This window comes from Arachis duranensis, chromosome 5 (genome assembly GCF_000817695.3).
Source record: "Arachis duranensis cultivar V14167 chromosome 5, aradu.V14167.gnm2.J7QH, whole genome shotgun sequence".
Classification (NCBI taxonomy): domain Eukaryota; kingdom Viridiplantae; phylum Streptophyta; class Magnoliopsida; order Fabales; family Fabaceae; genus Arachis; species Arachis duranensis.
In genome coordinates this window covers 47410953-47421398 of record NC_029776.3, presented here as the reverse complement: position 1 = coordinate 47421398, position 10446 = coordinate 47410953, and the positions used below count along the sequence as shown (strand labels likewise).

Genomic DNA, 10446 nt, shown 5'->3' with positions numbered 1-10446 from the left:
TCATGTTCATTTACATTTTAAACTCTTTTTTAATATTGCCATCAACTTTATTTTTTTTATAAAAAATATGTTTAACTACTCTATTAGCTTTTATATAATTTTATAAAATTTTTAATTAAGTCTTTATAATTTTAAAAATTGTAATTAAATCTTTATATTAGATCAAAATTTTAATTTAAATTCTCTCAAACTAATTTTTTTTAAAAAATACTAAAACATTTTTAAGGTATTTGTTTTTATATTTGATGTGAGATGAATTATAAAATATTTTTAAAAAAATATTTTAGGATCATTACAATTTATTTTAGTTTAAGAAAAAGGGTTGATAGTCAAATTAGTTTTGGAAGATAAGATATTTTTAAATTCATTCTGAAAAAAAATTATGAATTAATCATATTTATCTTTTAGTTATTTTATTAACAATTTTTTTCAAAAACTAATGTTGTAAAAGTTAATTGATAACATATATAATACAAATTAGTATGTTTGTATGTTATGTGTTATGTATGTTAGTAGTTAACATTATACATCATTAATCGTTGATGAAAATTATGAGTAAAATAACCGAAGGACTGGTATAATTAATTTATAATATTTAAAGAACTAATTTAATTATAAAAAAAAATTAAAAACAAATTTAAAAAATATTTTATTTTTTAAAAATTAATTTAACTATTAGAACTCTAAAGAAAACTAGTGTCATAAAAGAATTTATTTAATGGTACAACATCCAATTAAACATATATCATATCACTTAAGTCTAAGTTGAAGGAGTGAAAGTGTAAAAGAGAGCATATATAAGAGATTTGTGAACTTACATCGGTCATGTGATCTACCAATTCATTGGCAATTTTGATGTAATCATTGCGGCGGTTGTCTGGCAAAGTGGACATTGCAGTCTTCAAATCTTGATCAAGATAAGCCTGCTTCAGCCTTATGTAGAACATCACATACCTCCACGACATTGTTTCCAGCATCTCCCTCATATCATGTAGCCCCTCCGCCGTTTGCTTTATCCTCGCCACTGCGTCCTCCGGAGACAGCCCCGCCTCAAAGAAATGCTCCCTCAGGAACGAACGAGTCCCCCAATTCTGAGCCGCCGCCTGTGGTGTCATTGTCGTTGTGCCGCCCAGGACTATTCCCATCGAAGTTGTTAGAAATGTTGATATTAGTCTTCTTCTACTACTACTGTTGGTGCTATTATTAGTGGCCACATTATTATCTTTTTGTTCAGCATAAAATGGTGCTTGGTTGTTGTTGGTGGTGGAGGCGGCCGGAGTGGTTGTTTTTTGCTTGGTTTTGATGTGGGCGTGGAGGAATGCGGTGGCGTGAGTGAAGCTGGACATGGTGTTGTGTGTCGTCACTTCTTTTTTGGATAAGTTTGGTTAGATAGGGTGGATTATGTAATTGGTGAGTGGCTATGGTAGTGAGCAGGTTCAGTTCAGCTGACGTTGCCCAAGTATAATTGTGCCTCAAGGTTATGCCACGTGCCACCATTATCTTCTATTTCGTTTTTTTGAAAAGAACTTGAATAGATTAAACTTGGTGGATTGGATTGATGATTTACTATTTTTTTTTTTCTATAGAAGAAGAAGAATACTAGGAATTCAAAGCCATGAGTCGTACTTACAAATTCAAATTGTGGATATAAATGAATGACTTTAGCCTCTATTATTTTGTTTGTACTAAATGTATTCAAATAAAAAATACAATGATATTAGAAGCGATAAATTTTTAGTATTTCATAATATTATTAAGTTTTAGCTAATATGTATTTTTAAGATACATGTGAAACATATTAAGTAAAATGTTTAATTATTTAGCCGTTGCCCCTTTTTCTGCATAAACTATTTTGCATTTTCGTGCACAGATTTCAAATATTGATCTCAATAATTTTTTTTCTTTTTCTTCGTGCACAAATTTAAAAAATGTTGACACGAAAAGCGTTAGCAATTTAAGTAGAGTTGCGTAAAAATCAAAGCAGAAATAACACAATAACACAAGAAAAATTTATGTGTTTCGATAATTTTATCTAAATCAAAATCTCTAATCAAATTTGTAATTAAATTCTTATATATTTTTTTAATTGAATCCGTACAATATTTTTAGTTTTGTAATTAAGTCTTTTTTATGTCAAAAAATGTTAAAATTAATAAAATATTTCTTCTAAAAAAATATGATAAAAAAATTAATTAAATTTTTAATTATAAATATCTTTAATTTATGAAAAAATATCCGGTGAACTCTATAAAGTTAAAATTCTATAATGGAACAAATTTGTGATAATAGCAATCAAATAAATTAAGTGATTTTTCTTTTTTCATTTTCATTTTTTTCTCTCAGCTCACCACTCTTAAATCATACACTCAGCCACCCATTCATGGTTCTCTCGCCATTGCTCCTTTTTTGCATAAACTATTTTGCATTTTCGTGCATACACTTCAAATATTGGTCTTAATAATTTTTTTTTTACTTTTTCTTCGTGCACAAATTTAGAAAATGCTGACATAAAAGGCGTTAGCAATTTATTAAGCAGAATTGGGCGAGAACCAAAGCAAAAATAACAAAATGACACAAAAAGAATTTGTGGTTGGACAATTTTACCTAAACCAAAATCTCTAAGAGCACCTACAATGATGAGTTCCTCTTTTACTTTTTTCTGACACATAGAAACTCTAACGATTGGAGGAGAGAAAGAATGAGTTCCTGCACGGGTCTCAAGGTGAGGGAGTCCTTCTAAACAAGGACTCAAATTTATTATAATTAATATTAAATATTATTTATATTATTATATTAAATTATAATTAATTAAATTTACTTACATTAAAAAATAAATTTAATTTTTACACCTTACAAAATAATTCTTAGTTGAGTAATCAAAGTTATTGTTGAGTTTATGAAATAATAACTTAATCTTTGATGATGACAAATATAGATATTTGATTGGGTTAAAAGCCCAAAATGTGTTTGACGTATGATTTATGTTTGCAGGTCAAAGACAGTTTTTGTTTGGGTAGCCCATATTTAAACAAGATCAGCAACATGGCTTGTTGCATGGTTAAAAACATTTGATGTAGTTGGAGCTTTACCAATTCGGATAAAGCAAGTGAAAGGAGGTTCACTACTTTTTGCTGGCACCAAAATCTTTCATCAAAAGGCATTGGAGGAAAAAAAGTCAAATAATAGAGTCAAAGACAAAATCAAATTCTGATCTGGTTTAGAAGAAAAATTTTATAGTTATATTAACCAAAATGTGCAAACAAAATAGCTACTTGAAGCTACCTTAAACTGCTGCAACAATTTAGGAGAAAAAGAAAGAGAAAGGATTCCCTTTCCTCTAATCAAAATGAAGGGTAAAGGATTAAACTTAGGACCAATGCTTAAGGATCAAAGGTATGGATCTTGCAAGTACTTTGAAGACATCATGATTCTGCTGTGATGAGCGAAAACAAAAGTTTATAGATACCAGCAAATGCATCGAATCGTTCAAGTAATACCATAGTGAGTGGATATTGTTTCTACGAGGATTAAAAGATTTTACACACAAATATTGGATTAAATCACTAATCAGATCAATAAACCTAGATTGGAGAATTGTTGAGACTTGCTGGAATGTTAAAAAGCTTGAAATAAAGGTTGCTTGAGTGCTGAATGTTTCGGAGTGAATTGTGAGAAATCAATAAGAGTGAATGTCCAGGATTTTGAAGATTTTCATATTCTCAGGAGAATTAAACCTTATTAACTTAATTTTAAAGTTTGCAAATCTCTGTTTACGACGAATCTAAAGTAACCAATTTGCGATGTCTCGACTCCTCTGTTTCTCTTTAATTAACTAACTGCCAATGTCTTGATCAATTGATTAATCAAAAGGTTAAATTCAAAAAGCCAATCCAGTTCCTTAAAGAGAAAACATAATTTTCGAGAATTGTCCTAATCCGGACTATATATCACGTATCCTAAACTAGGGTAATAAAAAATTATGCATTGCCGCACGCTTATAAAATCCCTAATTTAAAAAGTTATGTGAAAGAGTTTTCAAGTACGAGTTAAAAATTAGTTCTGTCAAATCAGTAAACGAATCCAAGACGGAATTAACAATGACTATCTTGTTCGTGGTGGGTTCGGCGGCGACAAGATTGTAGTGGTACTGCGGCAGCGACAAGGTTAAGGCTTTCGCTAAGGATCTTTGATGGTGGTACAGACTCCTGCATGAAGGATATGAGAAGATTTAAAGAAATTAGCACAAAGGTCAAAGTTAAAATTATTAGTTCCAATTTCAGGCCGACAAATATGATATTGATTCTTAGTCTCTCAATTTTTATCTCAATATCTTAAAACAAAAGCTAACTAATTTCAAAATGCGAGCTACCCTGCATAATGGTAGGTAGTTAGGCGGACAGACTTGGCATGCCACAATGATTTTTTTTATTCTTTTTTTTTTGAAAAAAAAATTATGTTTAATTAACATTGATAACATAGCTTAAGATTTTTATAATTGTATCAAACAAATATTATTATATATCAAGTTGATAAATGTTTTATTTTTCATTTTAATAGTAATTGGGTTGAAACTTGAAAGGTCCAGAAAAAATAAATAAGCGGACGTTCGTCACACTTGCCCGTCCCACTCCGACACTGCGTGCAGAGACGGATTAAGCAGGTTTTTCCTTAAAGGTGGATTCATTCAACGTAACTCCATTATTTTACCTACCATGGATCCTTCTTTGTCCCTTGCAAGTTACCACGACTTAAGAGTATCTCAGCAACATACGATATGAATGATCGGTGATTCTGTTTCCCCGCTTTTCAGTTCAATCAATCACACATTCTAAACAAACCTAACCAGTATTAATGTATACGACTAAACATTCTCAACTTTCATCATCCAAAAGTTCCCCACACTCGTTCATTCCAAATGTTAATTACGTCAATCTATTCGTCAAACCTTGCCCATAAAAATCCCGTGTTCCCTGATTCTTCTCTCATAGCTCCCATTTAATTTCTTTTCAAGAATCCCCAACAAAAACCACTCGATTCCGGTAGAAAAAAGAAAGGAATTTTTCCCTGTTATCGATGGGAAAGATTGGATTATTCAATCTTGAAGACCAGTTTGCTTTCTATGGAGCATACCATAACAACCCAGTTAACATAGCAATCCACGAGTTCTTTGTTTGGCCAATATTCTTTACAGCACTTGTCATTCTCTACTTCATCCCCCCCTTCTTCAATCTCCCAAACCTTGAGTTTTCTCTATGGCAGAGCCATGTGGTTTTGGTTTGGAATGTAGGCTTCATTGTTGCTCTGATCTACGCTGCTTATTATGTAATCTTGGATCCTAAAGCTGGTTCCTTGGGTGCTTTGCTTTGTGCTCTGTGTTGGGTTGTTAGCAGTTTTGTTGCAAGACCACTTGGCTTCTCTCTGGCTTGGAAGGTAAATTAGGTTGTTTGGTTTTTTTCAATTTTTTGTGTGCAAGTCTAAATGATAAGATTATAAGAATGAGATACTGTTCTTGTGATTGTTCTTTTTTATTTCTTATTTTCTTAACTCGTGCTGAAATTCAACTTCTATTGAGTAAAATCGTTAATTTATCCCTTGAATGATTGAAGCATTGAAAAGTTGGCTATTATAAGTATGAAAGAGGCTAATGATAAAGTCCCCGGAAACCTATTTAGGCATTGAAGTTACAAAAAAACCGAGTTCTAGCTGATGGTTGGTGAAATTTGTTAAATAAGATTTATCTTTCATGTTGTACTAACTATGTTGGTGGTATAATCACTCCTATCTAGAGTGACAGTCTAGATCGAAATCTAGACATTTTAGTTATAGAAGCTTTGGTACCAATATCATGAACTGTTTATCTCTGAGTTTGAGTTGTGCACGTCAATGATTTTATATAAAGTCACATGTGTTTTTCATCTATGACTACAAATAATGGAGAAGGACCCCTGTTTTGATTCATCTTTTCATCCCTACATGATTTTCCAACTTACCCACAATGTAAATAACCTATGAAATCGGAAACTACTTTAGCATACAATGCTAAGATTGGGATAGAAAAAAGTCCAGCGAGTGCTGTTCAACCTTTTCTGAGATGGAAAATTTTATGTTAAGTGGTAAAATCTTATAAATGAAAGAGCAATGTGTTACTATGATAAAACATAAGATGCAATGAAAAAATAACTTTGAAAACAGCAAACAAAGCCTTGTTACATATAGTGAAGTAACTTGGGTTGTCTCTGGCCATGACATGATCGTTTACTCTCACTCTGTAGTTACTATAACTTTGACTATGTACACTAGTTCCTAAACTCAGCATTTCTTGTACATTTGTGCTTTCACTCATTCATTCTCATCTCCACTATCATAGAATATAACCATCGAGTTTGGTAGGCATCCATAGAGATCATAATTAATGGCTAAGCATTTATCCATTTCATCCATATATATATAAATATATATATGACATCCCATCCCTTTATAAGATGGAATTATAATGAGTAAGTTTTTATAAGTATGATAATTTGGAAATTAGGGAGGGGATCAAGATTCAAATCCCTATTGAGAGAGAAAATTCAGTTAAGAAAAAGAGTTATTGAATGAGAGAGAGATTAGAGAGGAGAGATATAAGAGATGTTTAATTTTCTTTTCATATAACTTGTTGATCATGAAACTATGGCATTGACAAAGCTTCATTTTTGAAATCAGTACCTGTGCTTCTTTTTCGGTTAGCTAATTGCAATCAATAATCATGCGAAGAGGACTAATATTTGCTTTGTTTATACATAGCTGTCAATTTTAATTAAATCTCAATCCTCAAAGAAAAACATCATGTTTTGTAGGTTGTCCTGGTGGCTCAGGTTGTATGTTGGACGGCGCAGTTCATTGGCCATGGAGTATTTGAGGCAAGTTGTTGCTACACTAACATTTATTAAATGTGTTTATGAGTCTCACTCTGAAACTGAAACAAGAGAATCAAAAAGGGGTTTGAAAAGTAAGATGAACTCATAGTTATATAGACACTCTTTTAAAACCCTTCTCTTCCTCCTTTAAAATATAATACTCGCGAACACACACCCTTGTTGACTTACTGCATCTTACATGAACAAATTGTTTTTCATTCGCAGAAACGGGCACCTGCTCTTTTTGATAACCTCGCTCAGGCCCTTGTAATGGCTCCTTTCTTTGTGTTGCTGGAGGTAGGATACTTTTATGCCTATGGTTAGTTCTGGAATAAAAATAATGATTTTTTTGAAAAAGAAAAAAGAAAAAAAATGAGCTTCACCTATAACTAACCATCAAAACTTATCTATGAAAAATTTCACTCTATTTCTAAGACTATGCTTAAGAAATATTTCAAAAGACGAAAAGATACATAAACACAGAGATCATGGAGATAAATCAGAAAATCAAGTGAAATTTGTACCAAGACATGTTTTTTCTCACTCTCTATGTTTTTTTTTTCCAAAAAGATTTATATCTTTTAGCGTCTCCCTATTTTTGCTTGGAGACAGTTATCAAATATGGCCTATATTGTGTTTTTATGTTGCATGGCTTTATGCTCTTCCTTGATATTAGTTCATTCCTTGATTGTTCATTTATTCATTCATTTGTTTTGATGCAGGCTCTCCAAACTTTATTTGGTTATGAACCGTACCCTGGATTTCAAGCAAGTGTGCAAGCAAAAATAGAAGCTAACATCAAAGAATGGAAAGAAAAACATCATAAACTAATAATGTCTTAGCTTTATGCTTGGGTTTGTGTATCTATTGTTACTAGCTAGTCTCTATTTTCCAATGATGAGGTGATGAATAACGTGCTATAAAATGATAATACGTGTGAATTATAGTCGCATATATGTATGTTATAATAGTTTATCTTTATACAGAAGACAAAATCTGTGACTTTATGATACAATGTTCCATGATTTCATTTACAAATATCTGCTTTGTAAGGTTTTAGCTCTCTCATATTGGGCCTTGATGACTGAGTTATTTTTGGTAAACTTTATGCAATTTTTGGTTTTCTAAAATTCTCACGGCTAGAAATAAGTAATATTATGACCATAATTTAATCTATTATTTTTCAAATAATTTTTTGTTATTATTATATGTATTTGTTCAATTAAAAAGATTAATATAATAATTAGTATAATTATTAAAAATTGATTTTAATAATCTATATATATATATGGCGAAAGCTAGTGCACTCCAGATAAAGTAGGGAGTGCAGCACTCCTTAAAAGTTAACCTACTATCAAAAGTTATCAGGTAAATTTAATTTATTTATTATTGTTATTATTTTTTTTTTGTCATGGATTGAACAAACAAACAAGCACTAACAAAAAGACTAATTCCTCTGTTACTCTGTTATTGTTGATGTGATGTCTTCAAATATTTTCACTGTTTTGTTTGATGGCAGGTGCTTCCACTATCGTTTTAGCTAGCTATAGATTTTGACGCTCTTGAACCCACCCTATTCCACTTCTACCATAAATGACCATCAAAGTCCGAAAATTTGCTGCCATAAAAAAGGAAGACGCAGGTCTGTCGCCACTGCTGGTTAGCTAACTCCAAACGCAAAACGGATTCTGTAAAAGAACCCCGGTTTCCATGAAGGCGCATGATTCTCAGATGACGACGCAGTCAAAGCACAATATGCATGGCAGTTACAATAAGTTCATTATCTTTTATTTCAAATTAACCTCAACGTGTACGTAATAGAATGAAAAATTAAAATACAATTATATTTAAACAATTATTTGTATTATTTTTTTATTAATTTATTCAAAAAATAATTAGATTCTGAAGCTAATTGGTATAAAATATTACAGATATAAAACTAAGAAAAATTTTTATTTGTATAAAAATGAGCCTAATAAATAATTATTCTATTTAATATATAATTAAGAGTATTTCTTTTTTTGCCAACGAATTATAGCTCAAATGACATAATTTCTTTATATTCACCTAAAAATTGGTAAAAAAAAAATACTTCTTTCCTTTATTAACTTTTTTATACAAAATAGCAAGAATACACATTAAAAATAAATTAAACTATATATATACCTATACAAAAATACATAATGATTAATTTTAGTGTATAAATTAAATAATATTTTTGTTGTTAACTAGAAGACATTGGAGAGTTGTATATTAATAAGCTGGTTTCGCTTCTTTGCTTCAAATTGATGCTTCTTCGGTTCTTCTTACTCCTTGAATTTGAAAAATTCAATGACATTTAAAAGACTCAAAATGCATGATCATGTACATGAACTTGCAAATTAACAATGAAGGAGTAATTGGCCTCTGACAAATTCAACTATCTAAAAGTTTTCAAGTACTTGAGAATTGAGATTAATATGGATCATTCAAGTTGAAAGATTTATCTGATTGACTTTACAGAGCTATTAAATTGCGCTATTTGAGAATATGGGGAGGAAGAATGGAATCATTTCCCATGTGCTTTCCAATTGTTTCTCTTGAAGAACTTCATATCATTTCTTGTAGACTCTTGTCATTTCTTCCCAACAACATGGACCAATTTCATATATAATCTTCAATTCTCAGAGATAGATGATTGTCCTAATTAGATTAGATAAACTTATCATGTTAGCACCTAATTAAGACGGTTAAGTGTATGATGTAGCTAGCGCGGTGTCATTTAAGTAAATTTTGACGCCATCAGCAATGAAAACGATGAAAAGACTAATATGACTAATTTAAAATTTTTGAATGACAAATTTGATTAAAAATATATTTCGAAAACTAATTTAGAGAACAAATATTTTTTAGAGACGAATTTGATCATTTAATCATTGATAATCCTTACACGCACTTACTTGTTTACGGCTATATTTACTATTTCATATATCATCTTTTGTAACAAGGAGTGTACCCTTGAATTTTTGTAGATTGATGGGCAAGACCAAAATGATGAAGATGAAGATGGAGGAGATGCAATCAAGATCGAATATGAAGAGAAGAAAAGGAAATAAAAGCATTATCTTTATATGTAGTGTCTTTGTTAATGGTTATAATTATATATATTTATTAATCGGACATTCTTATTAGGAACATAGTATTAAATTTTGTTCGACACATGACTATCATGGTAATTAAAAAAGTTTCTATTATATTTTGATTCCAAACATATAACACTACAAAAGATTATCGAATATTGTTGAATTTATTAACGGATTATCAAAATAATGTGTCAATAATCTGTTTAGTGTCGAATTTAGCAGCGAAATAAATTTGACGGTGTAAGTTTTATCAGTAATTATATACTGTTTAATTTTTTTGTCTGCCGCTAATTATCGGGGATATAAATTTTAATTTGACAAAATTATAGTACTTGTTAATGTCAGATTTATCCCACCATAAATCCGACGATAATATATTATTTATTAATAATTAAATTAATAATTGTCGATGGTAAAAATAAATT

At 30.6% G+C, this 10446-nt stretch overlaps 2 protein-coding genes across 2 annotated transcripts in view; one reads left to right on the top strand and one right to left on the bottom strand.

Annotated features, from left to right (window-relative positions):
• Positions 1-1456, bottom strand: part of LOC107489300 (photosynthetic NDH subunit of lumenal location 2, chloroplastic) — a 3015-nt gene extending 1559 nt beyond the window's left edge. Inside the window, exon 1 of the mRNA XM_016110051.3 lies at positions 819-1456. Within this exon, the coding sequence (XP_015965537.1) occupies positions 819-1346 (528 nt within the window). The 5' untranslated portion in view covers positions 1347-1456. The remainder of the gene's footprint in view (positions 1-818) is intronic.
• A 3154-nt stretch (positions 1457-4610) lies between these two features.
• LOC107489302 (2-hydroxy-palmitic acid dioxygenase mpo1) lies at positions 4611-7967 on the top strand. The gene is made up of 4 exons (XM_016110053.3): positions 4611-5430; positions 6840-6902; positions 7125-7196; positions 7622-7967. The coding sequence occupies exons 1-4, from the start codon at positions 5074-5076 to the stop codon at positions 7739-7741; spliced, it is 612 nt and encodes a 203-aa protein (XP_015965539.1). The 5' UTR covers positions 4611-5073; the 3' UTR covers positions 7742-7967.
• The last annotated feature ends 2479 nt before the right edge of the window (positions 7968-10446 follow it).

Coding starts and splice junctions, on each gene's coding strand:
- LOC107489302 (XM_016110053.3), top strand. CDS start 5,074: ATGGGAAAGATTGGATTATTCAATCTTGAAGACCAGTTTGCTTTCTAT. Junction 6,903..7,124: donor TTGGCCATGGAGTATTTGAG/GCAAGTTGTTGC, acceptor TTTCATTCGCAG/AAACGGGCACCTGCTCTTTT. Junction 7,197..7,621: donor CTTTCTTTGTGTTGCTGGAG/GTAGGATACTTT, acceptor GTTTTGATGCAG/GCTCTCCAAACTTTATTTGG.